At 58.4% G+C, this 19503-nt stretch overlaps 1 protein-coding gene across 1 annotated transcript in view; it reads right to left on the bottom strand.

Annotated features, from left to right (window-relative positions):
* Positions 1–2311: 2311 nt before the first annotated feature.
* GATAD2B (GATA zinc finger domain containing 2B) overlaps positions 2312–19503 on the bottom strand; it is a 29471-nt gene continuing 12279 nt past the window's right edge. The window contains exons 2-11 of the mRNA XM_054295272.1: positions 12738–13067; positions 10815–10944; positions 9802–9933; positions 9559–9690; positions 8678–8848; positions 7600–7915; positions 6438–6640; positions 4688–4798; positions 3898–4015; positions 2312–2494 (exon numbers count right to left, since the gene is read on the bottom strand). Coding sequence (XP_054151247.1) covers positions 2361–2494; positions 3898–4015; positions 4688–4798; positions 6438–6640; positions 7600–7915; positions 8678–8848; positions 9559–9690; positions 9802–9933; positions 10815–10944; positions 12738–13066 — 1776 coding nt within the window. The 5' untranslated portion in view covers position 13067 and the 3' untranslated portion in view covers positions 2312–2360. The remainder of the gene's footprint in view (positions 2495–3897; positions 4016–4687; positions 4799–6437; positions 6641–7599; positions 7916–8677; positions 8849–9558; positions 9691–9801; positions 9934–10814; positions 10945–12737; positions 13068–19503) is intronic.

Raw genomic sequence — 19503 nt, 5'->3', positions numbered from 1 at the left:
AGGGGGAACTGCCCGCAGCCCCCAGGGCTGAGACCCCCGAGGGGGGGTGACAGGGCTGTCCCCCCCCCCAAATTTCATTTATAGCACCAAGAGTTGGGACCCCCCCCCCCCCCTATTGCACTTGGGTTTGGGATTTTTTTCCAGGTTTTCACCATTTTTACGGGTGAAAATCCCTTTTTTTAGGGTTTTTTAAATTTGTTTTTCTCAGCCCTGGGTGGGGGGGGCAGTGGCACTTGGGGGGTGGAGAGGGAATGACCTCCCCCCCTTAAAAAAGTAACAGAAATCCCTAAAATAACCCAAAAATTCAGGTTTTAGCCCCAAAAACCCCATTTGTCAAAGTGCTCCCGGGGTGAGAAATCTGGGCAGGGAATTGGAAAATTGGAGGAAAACGGGAAAAGAAAAAAATGGAAAAATGGGGGGGGAGCAGCTGGAAATGATCAAAGCCAACAGAAACACCCCAAAATTCTGAATATAAAACCCCATTAAAACCCCCCCAAAAATCAGAATAAACCCCATTTTTCCTTTGCCTCTGGGGGGTCCCGGGGGGGGATTTTGGGGGGTCCAACCCCCCCCAGGTAAGTGCTCATTGAATGTGGGGAGGGGGCTGGAAGGGGGGAGACCCCTCCTCTAATTCAGGGTGGGGTGGGGTCCCCCCTAAAATTTATTGGGGGGGGGGGGTCCCCTCCCTTTAAATCAGGGGTTGGGACCCCCCCTGGTTTTGGGGTCGGGGTCCCCCAGGTTTGGGGGGATTTTGGGTGGATTTTGGGGGATTTGGGACCCCCCCAATTGGGGCAATTGCACGAGAGGAGCGGGAGAGGCTCAGAGTCAGGGACAAAGGGGAATTGTGACCAAAATTCACCAAACCCACGAGAACTCGGGCCGGGGGAGCTCGGCAGGGCTCAAGTGCAAATCGAGATTTTCCTCGCGGCTCCTTCCTCGCTTTGGGCTCTCCCCGACACCCCCAGGGCCACCCCGGGGACAGGGGACACCAGAGACCCCTCCCCGCTATTGGGGCCAGCCCTGTCACCCCCGGGGTGGCACACAGGGACCCCAGGGTGGCACAGAGGGACCCCAGGGTGGCACAGAGGGACCCCAGGGTGGCACACGGGGACCCCCTCGCTGTCCCTGGGGGGACACATTGGTGACACAGGAGCCATTGGTGACCCCGGTGCCACCCCCGGGTGACAGAGGGGCCAGGGAGGGGTGAGAGCGGCTCTGGAGCATGCAGGGCTTGGGGACAGACGCGGGGACAGACGTGGGGACAGACGTGGGGACAGATGTGGGGTCACTCACCCGCCCTGGCCGCGCCGTCCGCTCCGGAGCCGCCGCGTCCCCAACGTGGGGACAGAGGGGACACCCCCGGGGGGGGGGGGGGGGTCTGGTCACCTCGAGGGGACATTGAGGGACCCCCGAGGGGTTCCTGGGGTGGCTCTGGCAGCGTTGTCACCCCTGGGGACATCGGGATCGGGGCTGGAGCCGAGGGATTGGGGTTGGGGTCCTCTGGGGAGTGACACCCCAGAGTGGGGACAGGGGGAGGTGACACCCTTGGGACTGGGGACAGGGGAGGTGACACCCTGGGATCACATCCAACAGGGATTTGTCCCCCCCCTCTATGGGATCAGAGCATCCCCCCCAAACCAGCACAGGCCGCCCCCCGAAATCTCCCCGCGGGGAAATGGGGAAGGTGCCCTTGCCAAAGTCTCTGGAAAAAGGGAGAAAAAAGCTTTAACCATCCATGGAGCCAAGGGAGGGGGGCGAAAATAAGGAAAAAAGGGGCAAAAAACAAACCCACAACACAAGGGGGAAGCGGCGGCGTTACAAAACGAGCGCGGGGCCGGGGCTGCTCCGGCCGGGGAACCGAGGGGAGCTCGGGCTGGGAGCACCGGGGGCAGGCGCCTCTGAAATGTTTCTGGTGTCCGGGTCGCTGTTTGTGTTTTGTTTTTGCTGTTTGTTTCTCTGGGGTTCTCGGTCTGATCTGTTGTGTTGTCCCCGGGAGGGAGCGGCGGCGCCCGGCCTGGTTCAGGTCAGCCTGGCTCAGCCTGGCTCAGCCCGGTTCAGCCTGGTTCAGGTCAGCCTGGTTCAGCCCGGCTCAGCCCAGTTCAGCCTGGCCCAGTTCAGCCCAGCTCAGCCTGGCTCAGCCCAGCCCGGTTCAGCCCGGCTCAGCCCAGCCCGGTTCAGCCCGGCCCAGCTCAGCCCGGTTCAGCCCAGCCCAGCTCAGCCTGGCCCGGTTCAGCCCGGCTCAGCCCAGCCCGGTTCAGCCCGGCTCAGCCCAGCCCGGTTCAGCCCGGCCCGGCTCAGCCCGGCCCGGTTCAGCCCGGCTCGGCCCGGCCCGGCCCGGCCGGGGCTGTGGGGATCCGGGGCTATTTCTGCCCGCTGATGGACTGCGATATGGAGCGCGGCGGGATCATGTCCAGCAGGTATTCCCGCTGCCGGTCCGCCAGGCTCGACGCTTTGTGGCCCCCGATGCCGGCGTTCAGGTACGCGATGTTCACCCCTGGGGACGGCACGGAAAGCACAATGAGCACACAATGAGCACGGGGATCCCACAGAGCACAGGGATCCTACAGATCCTACAGAGCCCACGGAAACCATGCTGAGAACGGGGATCCCACAGAGCCCACAGAGCCCACTGATCCTACACATCCTACAGAGCCCACGGAAACCATGCTGAGCACAATGAGCCCAGGGATCCCACTGATCCCACAGAGCCCACTGATCCTACAGAGCCCACAGAAACCACACTGAGCACACTGAGCCCATGGATCCTACAGATTCCATGGATCCTACAGATCCCATGGATCCTCCAGCACTGCATGGATCCCAGGAATCCCATAGACCCCCTGGATCCCATGGATCACACAGCCCCACAGCCACCCTGAAAACCCCACGAGGCAGGAAGGGCCAGGATGGAGCTGGCACAGGGTGGGAATTGCCAAATTCTGCCCCAAAACCCAATGGGTGTGTCCCACACTGCTGATCCCATCCCATCCCATATCATCCCACCCCACCCCACCCATCCCATCCCACCCCATCTATCCCATCCCACCCCATCCCATCCCATCCCATCCCACCCCACCCATCCCATCCCAGCACATCCCATCCCATCGTTCCCATCCCATCCCATCCCATCCCATCTCACCCCACCCATCCCATCCCATCCCATCCCATCCCATCCCATCCCATCCCATCCCATCCCATCGTTCCCATCCCATCCCATCCCACCCATCCCATCCCATCCCATCCCATCCCATCCCACCCCATCCCATCCCACCCCACCCATCCCATCCCATCCCATCCCACCCCACCCATCCCATCCCATCCCATCCCATCCCACCCCATCCCATCGTTCCCATCCCATCCCATCCCATCCCATCCCATCTCACCCCACCCATCCCATCCCATCGTTCCCATCCCATCCCATCCCACCCATCCCATCCCATCCCATCCCATCGTTCCCATCCCATCCCATCCCATCTCACCCCACCCATCCCATCCCATCCCATCCCACCCCATCCCATCCCACCCCACCCATCCCATCCCATCCCATCCCACCCCACCCATCCCATCCCATCGTTCCCATCCCATCCCATCGTTCCCATCCCATCCCATCCCATCTCACCCCACCCATCCCATCCCATCCCATCCCACCCCATCCCATCCCACCCCACCCATCCCATCCCATCCCACCCCACCCATCCCATCCCATCGTTCCCATCCCATCCCACCCCATCCCATCCCACCCCACCCATCCCATCCCATCGTTCCCATCCCATCCCATCCCATCCCATCCCACCCCACCCATCCCATCCCATCGTTCCCATCCCATCCCATCCCATCCCATCCCATCCCATCCCATCGTTCCCATCCCATCCCGTTCCCGCCCCGTTCCCGCCGTACCTGGCATCCCCAGGAGCCCCCCGGCCACGGAGAGCTGCGGGGCCTGGGCGAAGTTGGAGAGCATGGAGCGGGCGGAGGTGGGGATGCCGCGCTGGAGGCTGCTCTGGGGCTGCGGGGCCTGCACACACGGACACACGGACACACGGACACACGGACACCGGGTTGGGAGTGTGGGCACGGGGAGAACGGGCGGCCATTGCACCCATCCTGATGGGCACATCCTGCCCCATCCCAATGCACACATCCCGTCCCATCCCCATGGTCCCATCCCCGTAAACCCATCCCATCCCCATTAATCCTATTATCCCACAATCCCATCTCATTATCCCATGATCCCATTACCCCATGATCCCATGGTCCCATCCCACAATCCCACCCCATGATCCCATCATCTCATGATCCCATGCCATGATCCCACGATCCTACCCCATTAATCCCACCCCATGACTCCATCACCCCATGATCCCACCCCATTAATCCCATCCCATTACCCCATGACCTCATTGTTCCATGATCCCACAATCCCATTATCCCAGGATCCCACGATCCCATTACTCCATGACCCCATTACCCCATGATCCCATCCCATTATCTCACAGTCCCACCCCCATGATCCCACCCCATTATCTCATCCCACGATCCCATCCCATGATCCCATCCCATTACTCCATGATCCCATCCATTACCCCACTAATCCCATCCCATTATCCCATCTCATCACCCCATGATCCCAAGACCCCACGATCCCATCCCACAATCCCACCCCCTGATCCCACGCCCCGTGTCCCACCTGCCGGAGCGTGTGGTGCCGCAGGATCCCGTCCTGTTTGCCCACGCTGGGCACGGCGGGCGCGGCCGTGGGGGACAGGGCAGCCTGCTGCTGCAGCCGCTGCTCGATCTCCTGGGAACAGACAGACAGACAGACATGGGACAGACAGCCATGGGACAGGGCAGCCTGCTGCTGCAGCCGCTGCTCGATCTCCTGGGGACAGACAGACAGACAGACATGGGAGTGACAGACAGCCATGGGACAGGGCAGCCTGCTGCTGCAGCCGCTGCTCGATCTCCTGGGGACAGACAGACAGACAGACATGGGAGTGACAGACAGCCATGGGACAGGGCAGCCTGCTGCTGCAGCCGCTGCTCGATCTCCTGTGGGACAGACAGACAGACAGACATGGGACAGACAGCCATGGGACAGGGCAGCCTGCTGCTGCAGCCGCTGCTCGATCTCCTGTGGGACAGACAGACAGACAGACATGGGACAGACAGCCATGGGACAGGGCAGCCTGCTGCTGCAGCCGCTGCTCAATCTCCTGGGGACAGACAGACAGACAGACATGGGACAGACAGCCATGGGACAGGGCAGCCTGCTGCTGCAGCCGCTGCTCGATCTCCTGGGGACAGACAGACAGACAGACATGGGACAGACAGCCATGGGACAGGGCAGCCTGCTGCTGCAGCCGCTGCTCGATCTCCTGTGGGACAGACAGACAGACAGACATGGGAGTGACAGCCATGGGACAGGGCAGCCTGCTGCTGCAGCCGCTGCTCGATCTCCTGTGGGACAGACAGACAGACAGACATGGGAGTGACAGCCATGGGACAGGGCAGCCTGCTGCTGCAGCCGCTGCTCGATCTCCTGGGGACAGACAGACAGACAGACATGGGAGTGACAGACAGCCATGGGACAGGGCAGCCTGCTGCTGCAGCCGCTGCTCGATCTCCTGGGAACAGACAGACAGACAGACAGACATGGCAATGACAGACAGCCATGGGAATGACACCCCTGGGAATGCCATCCTGAACAATTCCTCAGGAATGCCAACCTGGCTGGGATGGGATGAGTGGAACGGGATCAATGGGATGGGAACAGTGGGATCAATGGGATGAGATCAATGGGAACAATGGGATGGAATCTATAGGATCAATAGGATGGGATCAATGGGAACAATGGGGTGAGATCAATGGGGTGGGATCAATGGGAACAATGATCCCACATATCCCACATCCAATGGGATGGAACAAATGGAGTGAGATTAATGGGAACAATGGGATGGAATCAATAGGATCAATGGAATGGGATCAATGGCAAGAATGGGATGAGACTGATGGGAACAATGGGGTGGGATCAATGAGAGCAGTGGGATGGAATAAATGGGAACAATGGGGTGGAATCAATGGGATGGGATCAATGGGGTGGGATCAGTGGGAACAATGGGATGGGATCAATGGGAACAATAGGATGGGAACAATGGGATGGGATCAATGGGATTGATTGGATGGGACCAATGGGAACAATGGGATGGGATCAATAGGAACAATGAGATGGGATCAATGGGAACAATGGGATGGGAACAATAGGAACAATGGGATGGGAACAATGGGAACAATAGGATGGGAACAATGGGATGGGATCAATGGGAACAATGGGATGGGATCAATAGGAACAATGGGATGGGACAGGGTTGTTTGGGATGCTTTGGGATGCTTTGGGATGGGATGAGCCATGGCAAAGGGGCATTCCCAGCAATCCCCACCTGCTCCTGCTGCAGGGCCTTGACGAAGGCGTTCTTGAGGCGATTCGTGTGCTCGGCCTTGAGCGCCTTCTTCTGGTTGGAGGTCTGGCACTGCTCGCACAGGATGCGCCCGCCCTTCTCCTGCTTCCAGTGCGGCGTGAAGTCCGTGCGGCACTGCGCGCACACGAACGGCTCCACGCGCGGCACCGCCGGGGCGCTCTTCCCTGGAACACACCCGGCTCAGCACCCGCACGGGATGCAGCGTTTCGGGCTAAAACCCTGAAAATCTCCACTGAAATCACCAAAAAACTGGGCGGGAATAGTGAAATGTTTGGCCAAAATCCCGCGAATTTGACGGAATCCTGAGAATCGGCCAAAAATCCTACATCCAGACAGAACTCAACGTTTCGCGCTGAAAGCCTGAAAATCCCGACTGAAATCATAAAATACTGGGTGGGAATAGTGAAATTTTTGGCTGAAATCATGTGAATTGGACAAAAATCCTGAGAATTGGCCAAAAATTCTGCACTCAGACAGAACACAATGTTCTGGGGTGAAATCCTGAAAATCCCGACTGAAATCACCAAAAAACTGGGCAGGAATAGTGAAGATTTTGGCTGAAATCATGTGAATTGGATGAAATCTTGTGAATTGGACAAAAATCCTGAGAACTGGCCAAAAATTCTGCACCCAGACAGAACACAATGTTCTGGGGTGAAAGACTGAAAATCCTCACTGAAATCGCCACAAAACTGAGTGGGAATAGTGCAAGTTTTGGCTGAAATAATGTGAAGTGGATGAAATCTTGTGAATCAGCCAAAATCCTGAGAACTGTCCTGCACCCAGCCAGAACCCAACATTTTGGGCTAAAATCCTGACTGAGATCACAAAAAACTGGGCAGAAATATTGAAATTTTTGGCCAAAACCCCACGAATTGGCCAAAACCCCGCGAATCATCCAAAATCCTGAAAAATTTCATCTAAAATCCCACAAACTCAATCTGCAACCCTGCAAACCCCTTAACAACCTTCAAAAACCCACCCCAAACTTTCAACTTTCCCCAACCCCCACCACCACCTTCTACAAGCACCCACCACCTTTCCAAGCCCTAAACCCCACGATTTCACCCCGAAACGCCCCAAATTATGCGTCAAATCCCCTTTGGGATGTCCCCTGGCTCACCTTGGCTGTCGATGACGCTCTGCACCACCTCCTCCAGCCCCACCATGTAGATGAACTCGCTGTTGGCGGCGCTGGGCAGGAAGTGCAGCAGCGGCGCCGGCGGCTTCGGGGGAGGGATCTCCAGCAGCGTCTTCTCCAGCTGCTTGCGCAGCGCCAGCTTGGCCGCGGCCTGAGAGTTGGCGGCGTCCGAGAGCGCGCTGGGGCTGGGGAGCGGGGACGACACGCGGGCCACCGAGCCCGGCTGCATGTGCGACGCGAGGTTCATGTAGATGGCGGAGGAGGACGAGCGCTGGCACGGCACCGACGAGCCCGATTGCTGTGGGGGAGATTTGGGGTCAGGTGGGGATTTGGGGTCATGGCGGAGATTTGGGATCACGGTGGGGAATTCAGGATCAGGGCGCGAATTTTGTGTCAGATGGGGATTTGGGATCAAGGTGGAGATTTGGGATCATGGGGGGAATTTGGGGTCAGGGTCAGGATTTGGGATGTGAGGTTCATGTAGATGGTCGAGGAGGATGAGCAATGGCACGGCACCGACGAGCCCGATTGCTGCGGGGCAGAGGTATGGGGTCAGGTGGAAATTTGGGGTCAGGTGGGGATTTGGGGCCACAGGGGGGTTTGAGATCGGGTGGGGATTTGGGATCACGGTGGGGGATTCTGAATCACAGTGGGGGATTTGGAATCAGGTGGGGATTTAGGATTGCTGGGAATGCCAGGCTCACAGACCCCTGGAGCACCAGGAGAGGGTGGACACAAGGGCTGGGGAGTCCTGGGAATTATGGAGGGGAGGGTGAGTGGGGATGGGGGTCGTGCAAACTGGTACAAACCGGTGCAAACTGGTACAAACCAGTGCCCAAACCAGTGCTCAACCAGCCCCAACTACTGCCAAACCGGTACAAACCGGTAAAAACTGAGTGCAAACTGGCACCAACCAGTGTCCAGGCAGCCCAAAGCAGTACCCAGGTAGCCCAAACCAGTGCCCAACCAGCCCAAACCAGTGCAGACCAGCCCAAACCAGTGAAATCCAGCCCAAACCAGCGCAGACCAGTACAAATCAGTCCCCAGACCAGCGACCCACCGGCTGGTAGTTGATGGCGGGGCTCATGCCGGGCGTGGAGCTGCGCACCAGGCCGGGTTTCTGGGGCCCGCGCTGGCCCTGGAGCTGCGCGGGGCTGGGGGCGATGACGCGCTGGGACATCAGCATGTGGGGCAGGGCTGAGCTGGCGGCCGAGCGGATCACGCTGTGGCCCTGGGGGGATCCAGGAGGAATCGGGGGTTAAACCACAGGAACAAGCTCAGGGTAACCCCAAACATCCCCCCGAAGTTTGGTAATAAAATCAGAGAAAAATGAGGGAAACTTGGAGCATTGATTCGCTGATCCTTGGAGTTCCTGCTTATCCAGAATCCCACTAATCTCTAATGCCCCAAATCTCTCGTTTTCCCCAAATTCTCCTGGATTTTACAGGATTGTGGCCCTTTCCCCCACCTCAAGCTGGCACATCCCTATTTCCCATGGGAGGCCCCAAATCCCTCATTTTTCCCCAAACTCTCCTGGATTTTACAGGATTGTGGCCCTTTCCCCCACCTCAAGCTGGCACATCCCTGTTTCCCACGGCAGGCCCCAAACCCCTCATTTTTCCCCAAACTCTCGTGGATTTTTGAGGACTGTGGACCTTTTCCCCATGGTCAAGGAGAGCAGAAATCCATGGAGCAAACATTTCTCCCCTGGGAGCAGCAGGGAGGCTGCAGAATTGGAGAATTCCCACCATGCTCACCCCACCCTGGGACACTGGACATTCAGAAAATCATGTAATATCCATCTCCACAAGGACCACTGAATCCTAATTCCTGACAACCCCAAACCCAACGCCAAGCACCGGGAATTGAAGGAAAAACCCCCTCAGCTCAGTGTGCACCCGCCAAAATCAGCATTTTCCAGCAAAACCCAGGAATTCTCACCTGTAATGTCCTTAAATTCTGCGGCTCCACGCCCTGAGCCCCGGGCCGGGAGGGGATCTTGGACAGGCCCTGCTGTCCCACGTGGGCGGGCGACGGCTGCACGATGGACGCGGCGTTCTGGACAACGGGGGTCTGGGGGGCACCAAGGATGGGATTTGCATTCCCAGGAGGGGATTTAGGGAGTCCCACAGGTGGGTGGGGGCTCTGTGGGCACCCCTTATCCCAGCCATGCCCAGCCCTCACCTTCTGCACCACGTTCTCCTTCTGGAGCTGGCTCTGCCGCAGCTTCTTGAGGAGCACCAGCCGGGCCTCCTCCAGCCGCAGCTCGTCCCGGAGCTGCTTGATCAGCTGCTGCCTCTCCTCCAGGCTCTTCCCCTGGAAAACCCAGAAACCCAGCAGGACGTGAGCAAGGGAAAGGGGAAAGGTGAATCCAAGTGGGAATTGGGACCACAGGTGTGAGAACAGGGGGGCTGCACCTGGAACTGGCTGAGAAATGCCCCAAATGCTTCATCCTCCCACAATACCCCAAATGCTTCATCCCTCCCCAAACGCTTCATCCTCAGGGCCCCAAACGCTTCATCCCTTCCCAAATGCTTCATCCCCCCCCCAGTGCCCCAAACACTTCATCCCTCCCCAACACCCCAAATGCTTCATCCCTCCCCAATGTCCCAAAAGCTTCAACCCATCCCAATGCCCCAAAATGCTTCAATCCCTCCCCAAATGCTTCATCCCTCAATGCCCCAAATGCTTCATCCCTCCCCAAATGCTTCATCCTCCCCCAAATGCTTCATCCTCCCCCAATGCCCCAAATGCTTCATCCTCCCCCAATGCCCCAAATGCTTCATCCTCCCCCCAATGCCCCAAATGCTTCATCCTCCCCCAAATGCTTCATCCTCCCCCAATGCCCCAAATGCTTCATCCTCCCCCAATGCCCCAAATGCTTCATCCTCCCCAATGCCCCAAATGCTTCATCCTCCCCCCAATGCCCCAAATGCTTCATCCCACCCCAGTTCCCCAAATGCTTCATCCCACCCCAGTTCCCCAAATGCTTCATCCTTCCTCAAATGTTTCATCCCTCCCCAAATGTTTCATCCCTCCTCAATGCCCCAAAATGCTTCATCCCTCCTCAAATGCTTCATCCTCCCCCAATGCCCCAAACATTTCATCTCTCCCCAATGCTCCAAACATTTCATCCCTCCCCAAACCCTTCACCCCCCATCCCGTGCCGTTCCAGGACGGGATTCCCGTCCCCTCACCTTGAACATCTCCAGGTTGGCCGCCTTGAGCCGCTCCTCCATGCGGGAGCTGGAGCGGGGGCTGGAGGCCTCGTTGTCCGACAGGACGATGATGTCCGGGGAGGGGGTCAGCCTGCCCCGCTCCTGGTCACTGTGGGGGACAGGGACCAGTCAGGCAGGAATTGGGAACCCCACCGAGGCAGAACTGGGGATTGGGGGAGGCGTAGTGAGGCAGAATTTGGGATTTGGGAGCCCCAGTGAGGCAGAATTTGGGATTTGGGGAGCCCCAGTGAGGCAGAATTTGGGATTTGAGAGCCCCAGTAAGGCAGGAATTTGGGGAGCCCCACAGAACCAGCAATGTGGGATTTTGGGAGCAGGATCCCCCTCATTCCAGCACGGATCCAGAGCAGTGCAGCTCCCGTGGACACCAGGAGGGAAGGACTCCCTCAAATGCACTCCCTCCCTCTCCAGGGCTGCAGGGATACTCCAGGGATACTCCAGGGATACTCCAGCCTGGAATCCTCACTGTGGTGGAGAAGGGGCTGAGCGCCCCACATCAACAGCACCACTCCAAGCCTATCCCAACCCAAATCTATTGGAAAAGCTCATTCCATGAAGGAAAACCTGCATGAATATCCAACTGATCCATGATGGGATTGGGAAACCAAAGGAGCAGCAGGGCAAAGAAATAAACCCAAAATCAGTGGTGGAGTCCAGCAGGATCCAGGTGGGACCATCCAGGCAAGGAGAGTCCAAGGAAAGCCCTTTGAGAGCCTGGATTTCATCTGGAGAGCCTTGGAAAAGTGTGGGATAATCCATTGTGGAGGTGATTCCAGCCCCTTGGAAGGTCCCTGCAGTGAGGGGACACCGTGGAATTTCTCATCCCAAACTTTGAGCACCCAGAGCCAATCCCAGCTCCCAGGTTTGGCTGCTCCAGGGCTGGGGAGATGCTCAGAGCTGGGATTGCTCCCAAACATTGCAGCTGCTTTTGTGGATATTCCAAAGCGCCGGGGCATGGAGCTGTCCTGGCTCCAGCAGAGAAATCCCAGAGCATCCCAAGGAGGAGGAGGCAGAGGCAGAGCAGGCTGAGTGCCAGGAGCTCCAATCTGGGTGGGACTGTCCTGGGTCAGGGCTGTCCTTCCTGCAGCTCCTGGGGATCGTTTTGAGGAGCATCCCAATAAATCCAGGCTGGATCACTGACATTCCACCAGGGGAACAAGGCAGAGCCAGAGTCCAAATCCAAGAGGGAAAACGGATCCATCCATGAGGAATCACCAATTGTTGGGTTTCCTTTGTGCAGGGGAGAGCAGAATTCCAACAGAATCACTGGACAGGAGCCAGGGCCAGGGAGGCAGAGGTGAGGAGAGGTGGAGCACATTCCCAGGGAAAATCCAGGAAAACGAGACATTCCCAGCCTCAGTTCTCAACTCAGAGTGGAGCATTCCCAGGGAAAATCCAGGAAAACGAGACATTCCCAGCCTCAGTTCTCAACTCAGAGTCCAGCATTCCCAGGGAAAATCCAGGAAAACGAGACATTCCTAGCCTCAGTTCTCAACTCAGAGTGGAGCATTCCCAGCATTCCCAGGGCTGATTTCCTGTGTCCATCCAAGCGTGCGTGTGTGACGCTGGTGTCCCACCGGAACCCTCACATTGCACAATATCCAAGGAATTCCACTGAGGATGCAGCTCCTCACTCCGAGCAGGACCCTCCAGGGACACCTCCCACCATCCCAGGCTGCTCCAGCCTGGCCCCAGACACTTCCAGGGACGAGGAATCCACAAATCCCTGGATAACCTGTGCCACCTTCCCATCCCACCCGCCCTCTGTCCATGGAAGCCATTCCCCCTCATCCCACCATCCCCAGCTCTCGGCGTCACCACAAGGGGCTCTCCAGGACCCCCCAAACCCCATTTCACCCCCAGCCCGGAATTGCCAGCACCCACCTCCTCCTGGCGCTCATGTCCACGGGCTCGTCGTTGATGTTCTCCTTGCCCGGCCGGGCGGCGCCGCGCCCGTCGCCGTGGGGCCTCAGGCTCCCGTTGAGCTTCTCCTCGTAGCCCTTGATCCCGTCCGGCTTCACGGGCAGCTCGTGGGGCACCTCCAGCCCCGCCAGGTCCTTGCGCTTGAGCAGCGCCAGCATCTTCAGCCTCTCCATGGCCTCGTGGCCCTCCATCTTCAGCCTCTTGGCCAGCACGTCCTCGCGCTCCTCGGCCGGCTCCAGGCTCCGCTTGAGCAGGTTCAGGCGCAGCGCGTCCTCCGTCATGCGGTCCATCCTGAGGGACAGGGACAGGGTCAGGTCGGTGACAAGGGTGCCAGGGAACCCCCCCAGGATCCCCCCCGAGCTCAGCTTGGGTTCCTCAGAGAGCTCTGAACTCCTCATGGAGCTCCAACATATGGGAGAGCTCCAATCTCACAGAGCTCCGACCCCTTGGAGAGCTCTGATCTCCTCGTGGAGCTCCAATCTCCTCACAGAGCTCCAATCTCACAGAGCTCTGACCCCTTGGAGAGCTCTGATCTCCTCGTGGAGCTCCGATCTCCTCACAGAGCTCCAATCTCACAGAGCTCCGACTTCTTGGAGAGCTCTGATCTCCTCGTGGAGCTCCAATCTCCTCACAGAGCTCCAATCTCACAGAGCTCGGACCTCTTGGAGAGCTCTGATCTCCTCGTGGAGCTCCAATCTCCTCACAGAGCTCCAATCTCACAGAGCTCCGACCTCTTGGAGAGCTCCAACCCCTTGGAGAGCTCCAACCCCATGGAGAGCTCCAATCTCCTCATGGAGCTGCAACCCCATGGAGAGCTCCAATCTCCTCATGGAGCTCCAATGCCTTGGAGAGCTCTGACCTCCTCGCAGAGCTCCAACCTCCCCAGTCCCCATCCAGGTCAGGAGTTTGCCCCTCTGAAGCCCCTGCAGTCCCTGAGAATGGCACCACAATCCCTCCTTTGGGACTGAACCCCATGGATGGGGCCCAGCAAAGAAGGGGAGCTGGGATGAACCCCCTGGAACGCCAGGAAATCCCCACCGTGCCTCCTCCAGGCAGGAATGCTCGGGCAGGTCCATCCCCGCCCTCCCACCTCAGCTCCAGGTGCAGGAATGCCCTCTGGAAAACAGGCAGGAGCCCATCCCAACCCCATCCCAGGCCTGGAGCCCATCCCAACCCCGCTCCCAGGCTGATAAGGAACCAGCTCCGACAACAAAGAGCCAGGGGAGCTCCACCTGCAGAGCAGCTGGGCGAGGCCTTTCCCTGAGGAGCAGGGCTGGGGACCAGGACAAACAGCTGGGAATCAGGACAAACAGCTGGGGAATCAGGACAAACAGCTGGGAATCAGGACAAACAGCTGGGAATCGGGACAAACACCTGGGAATCAGGACAAACAGCTGGGAATCAGGACAAACAGCTGGGAATTGGGACAAACACCTGGGAATCGGGACAAACACCTGGGAATCAGGACAAACAGCTGGGAATCAGGACAAACACCTGGGCAGTCGCTGGGAACTCCATGTGGCTGCCTTGGGAATTCCTTGCTCTGCAGGGAACAGAAAGTGTCCTGGGGAGCGCCTGGAGCTGCTCCTCACCTGCCAGGACCCGGCTCCGAGTCACTCCTGGGATAAACCCTTCCAGAGGGTACAAATCCCTGGCATGACAATCCACACGTCTGGCGCGCGGGTTCAGTCCCACTGACAGCAGGAGCACGAGGGCAGCGGGAAAACCCACGGAAATCCCAAATACGATCCCAAAAAACGCCGGACGGAGCCTCCGAGGAGCACCTGGGGCTCTTCCCTACCTGCTGATCCCGTCTCTCCGCGCGTCTCCCAAATTTAGCCCGGCAAGCCGGGGCAGGCCGGGGGAGCCGCTCCCGCCCCCGTCCCGCAGCAGTGACCCCGGGGGGAGCGGGGACGTTCCAGACGCCCGGGAGCGCCCGGAGCCGCGCCCGGCGCTGCGGCTGCACCCTGTGCCAGCAACGGGCACGGCCAGAGCAGGAGGGAGAGGGAGAGACCCACAGGGGCAACATCCCACGGGATAGGAGCTCCCATGGACAGCTGAACTGAGCATGGAGATGCGATGAACCAGGGAGAACCGGGATCTCCTGCTCCAACATCCTGCTTGTCCCCTCCAGGATCCTGCAGATCTCCCCAGTCCTCTCCAGGGGGTGGAAGCATCCTGCAGGAATTCTGGAGATGCCCCCAGTCCCTGCCCCATCACCAAGGTGGTCTCCCAGTGCCCTCCCCTCTGGCAAAGTCCCAACAAATCCCAAGTGCCGTTACCGGGAATGGGGCCCAGCACTATTTAATCCGCTCCAGAGGCTCTCCAGGCTCAGCCAGATCCAATAAAAATTAAATGAGGCTTCGGATTCGGCGTTGAATGGGGCCCTGTGGCTGGAGGGGGAAGGGGAGGGTCCACTGGGAATTTCCAGAGCGCTGGGAAAGCCAGGGGAGAGCTCCTGGTTCCATGCAGAAATCCACAGCAAAGAGCAGGAACGGTTCCAATCTGGGGAACTGTCTGGAGGTCGGACAGGCTCCGGTCTCGGCACATCCCAAACCGGATCATCCGGCCCTGCTGCCCTCGGGCACAGCCCCGGGCGATCAGCACATCCCAGGGAACAGCCTCTCCCTTCAGCTTCCACCTGAAAAATCCTCCTCGCTGGAAACAAACTCCCAAATGGTGGCAAAACCGATGGAAAGCAGGAGCTGAATGCACGGCGTGGAGTCTTGGGAGCCAAGATTGCAGGGGCCGCAGGGTGGGATGAGCAGGGTGGGCTGGACCCACCTGGGGAGGCTTTCCAGGAATGCCAGGGCGCTGGCCAGGTCCTGCTGGTGATGCCCAGCTCTCTGTGGGTGCCGTCCCTGCTGGGGCACCACGCGCTCCCGGGCACGTTCCTCCCGCTCCGCGGGGCCCGGCACGACGGGTTTGGCACAGACAAGCAAAGCTGCACCCCCTCTTCCATGCAGGTTGGATGTGGTGCCCACAGGGGGAAATATCCAACACAAAAAAAGAAATCCTCAGCGGGAGGATTTGAAAGGCTGGAACGAGTGAGTTGGGCCAGAAGAAGGAATATTCCAGGAGGAAGTGGGAATACCCAGGGAGAGATGAAAATATCCTGGGATTTACCCGATGGAGTCCAGAACTTGGCAGCAGCAGGAGTCAATTCCAGCCAGGGTTTATCCAGGGAGGTCCCAGCTCCTTCCCAGCCTCCTCGGAGGGTTTTCCGTTGGGTCAATCCCCACGCTGGTCTTCCAGCCCCAATTACCAGCCTTGGAGCCTCCAGAGATCATGGAGGGCTTGTAATTCCTGATCCAGCGCCAGGAACGGTCCCTGATCCGCCAGGATCAATCCTTGATCCACGAGGAACAATTCTTGATCCACCAGGAGTGATCCTTCATCCACCAGGAGTGATCCAGTGATCCCTGATCCTCCAGGAACAATCCCTGATCCACCAGGAGTGATCCAGTGATCCCTGATCCTCCAGGAACAATCCCTGATCCACCAGGAGTGATCCAGTGATCCCCCAGGAACAATCCCTGATTCGCCATGAGGGATCCCTGATCTGCCAGGAACAATCCCTGATCCACCAGGAGTGATCCAGTGATCCCTGATCCACCAGGAGTGACCCCTGATCTGCCACGAGGGATCCTTGATCCACCAGGAACAATCCCTGATCTCCCACAAGGGATCCACGTGCCAAACTCAGACATTCAGATATGAGACTGATGGAATAAAACCCATCCGAATCCCGTTGAACTCCAATTTCCCGGGATCAGGGAGCAGGAATTGGTGAGATCCAACTCACCTGGGCACTCTCCTGTTCCCCAAACCCCCCCTAAATCCCAGGATCTGGCATCAATCCCAGTCATTCCAAACCCAGACATCACTCAGGTATGAGACTGATGGAATAAAATCCATCAAAATCCCATTAAAAGTCCAATTTCCCGGGATCAGGGCGCAAACCCAACGTGATCCCTGACATCCATCCCCGGAGCCGAGGTGCTCCAGCACCATCCTGGTCACTCCAAACCCAGACATCACTCAGGTATGATGGAATAAAACCCATCCAAATCCCATTAAAGTCCCCTTTTCCTAGGATCAGGAATTGGTGAGATCCAACTCACCTGGACACGCTCCCACTGCCTGAACCCCCCTAAATCCCAGGATCTGGTGTCAATCCTGGTCATTCCAAACCCAGACATCACTCACATATCATGGAATAAAATCCATCCAAATCCCAGTAAAGTCCTGTTTCCCCGGGATCAGGAACTGGTGAGACCCAACTCCTGCAGCTCACCTGGGCACACTCCCGTTCCCCAAACCCCCCTAAATCCCAGGATCTGGGATCAGTCCCGGCTGATCCTGTGGGGATTCCGCAGGGCTGGCAGCTCATCCGGAGCCACCCGGCCCCGGCCCTGCTCCGGGGGCTCCGATCCCATCTGGGCTGGGCCCATCCCGACATCGGTGACGGCGTCCAGGAGAGACCCAGAATCCAAACCCAACGTGATCCCTGACATCCATCCCCGGAGCCGAGGTGCTCCAGCACCATCCTGGTCACTCCAAACCCAGGACATCACTCAGATATGATGGAATAAAACCCATCCAAATCCCATTAAAGTCCCCTTTTCCTAGGATCAGGAATTGGTGAGATCCAACTCACCTGGGCACGCTCCCACTGCCTGAACCCCCCTAAATCCCAGGATCTGGTGTCAATCCCGATCATTCCAAACCCAGACATCACTCACATATCATGGAATAAAATCCATCCAAATCCCAATAAAGTCTCGTTTCCCCGGGATCAGGAACTGGTGAGACCCAACTCCTGCAGCTCACCTGGGCACACTCCCGTTCCCCAAACCCCCCTAAATCCCAGGATCTGGGATCAGTCCCGGCTGATCCCGTGGGGATTCCGCAGGGCTGGCAGCTCAACCGGAGCCACCCGGCCCCAGCCCTGCTCCGGGGGCTCCGATCCCATCTGGGCTGGGCCCATCCCGACGCCGCCGTCGAACGCGCGTTCGGCACGGCACACGGCACACGGCACACAAAATGGCTGGCTCCCAGGGCCGGCACTCCTCGGGAACGCCAGGAAAAGGATAATCACCTAAAAAGGTAATTAGGATTTAACGGCTTGGCGGCGGCAGCGGGACCGGGAAGGGGAAAAGAACAAAAACCCTGCAGCTCCCGAGGCTGCTGCTCCGGGAATGCCCGGCAGGAATCCCGAACAGCTACGGGAGGGTGAGGGCGGCTCGTGGGGATTTTCTCCGGAGCAGGAGGAGCACCGGGATTAAAGGAACAGCAGAAAAGCCCCAAAAACGATCCCGGAGCCGTCCCAGGAGGGACACGGCTGCTCCCGGCAGGGAATGGGAATATGAGGAAAGATTTGGGCAGGGATGGGAGCGGGCACTGGGATGTGGTAGGGTGGGAATTCCTTCGGAGCAAACTGCTCCAGGAGTTCTGCTGCTGTTCCTGGATCCCAGCAAAGGGACACCACTCCCTGCTCCGAAACACCGGTGCCAGACCCTGGATCCCCTGATTCTGGATCTCCCAGACCCTGGATCTCCCACATTCCAGATCTCCCAGACTCTGGATCCCCCCAATTCCAAATCCCTCACACCGTGGATGCCCCCAGTTCCCGATCTTCCACAATCCAGATCTCTCAGACCCTGGATTTCTTGGATTCTGGATCTTCCAGACCCTGGATCTCCCAGACCCTGGATCTCTTGGATTCCAGATTTCCCAGACCCTGGATCTCCTCGATTCTGGATCTCCCAGACCCTGGATTCCCCCAGTTCCGAATCTCCCAGACCCTGGATCTCTCGGATTCTGGATCTCCCAGATTCCAGATCTCTCAGACCCTGGATCTCTCAGATTCCGGATCCCCTAGATTCTGGATCCCCCAGACCCTGGATCTCCTGGATTCCAGATCAGCACCCCCAGCTCGGGATGTCCTCACACTCTGCAGCTCCGGGTCAAGTACAAAACTAACAATGGGAAGCAGGAAAAGCAGGAGAGGAGGAAAATCCTCCCTCCCCAAAGTGCTTCCCTTCCCTAAGTTTGTGCTCTTGTCCAACTCCACTTCTCGGGAGCAGGGAATGCCAGGGCCGGGTCCAGCACCACAAACCTCACACCTCATCCCACCCCAGGATTTTGGGATGTGAGAGGAGAGCAGGAACTCCAGAACCTGCTTTATGCCCTGAAATGGGAGGGGGGAAAGACCCCAAAACTCCACAAACTCTTAAAGAGAGATAAAAATTCCAGCACATCTGGCTGGGACGGCCCGTTTAGGGAAAATCCAGCTGGGAAAAGAAAATCCAATAAAAAGCGCTGGGATGGGAGGCGGGGGGAGGAGGGAGCGCCCGGCCCCCTCCCCATCCGGGATGACGCAGACTTCCCAGGCTCCCTTATATAACAACGCTTCCCGATTTCCTCGACTGCGGGCGCTGCCTTTGTGCGGCTCGGCGGGGCCATCGATCACCGATGGATGCGCGGCCCAATCGATCGTTCCGTCGATCACCGGGGGCAGCGCAGGGGAGGGGTGGCACGGATGCCAGGCATTGTTATTGCCGGGGTTTTCGGGATTTTGGTCACCCCCCGTCCAGGCGGCGGCGGGGAGGGCGGGATGGGAGAATTCCAGGGGAATAGCGATGGTGGGGAAAGGGGGGAGGGAAGCGGGAAGGGAATCACGGATCCGCTCCGACAGCAAACCGGCGCTCCTTTCCTCCTTAAA

This window comes from Melozone crissalis, unplaced genomic scaffold, assembly GCF_028551555.1.
Source record: "Melozone crissalis strain CALT ecotype California unplaced genomic scaffold, PUWL_Pcris_2 ptg000571l_1, whole genome shotgun sequence".
Classification (NCBI taxonomy): Eukaryota; Metazoa; Chordata; class Aves; order Passeriformes; family Passerellidae; genus Melozone; species Melozone crissalis.
The sequence above is the reverse complement of the archived record's forward strand: the minus strand, read 5'-3'. Positions and strand labels throughout refer to the sequence as shown.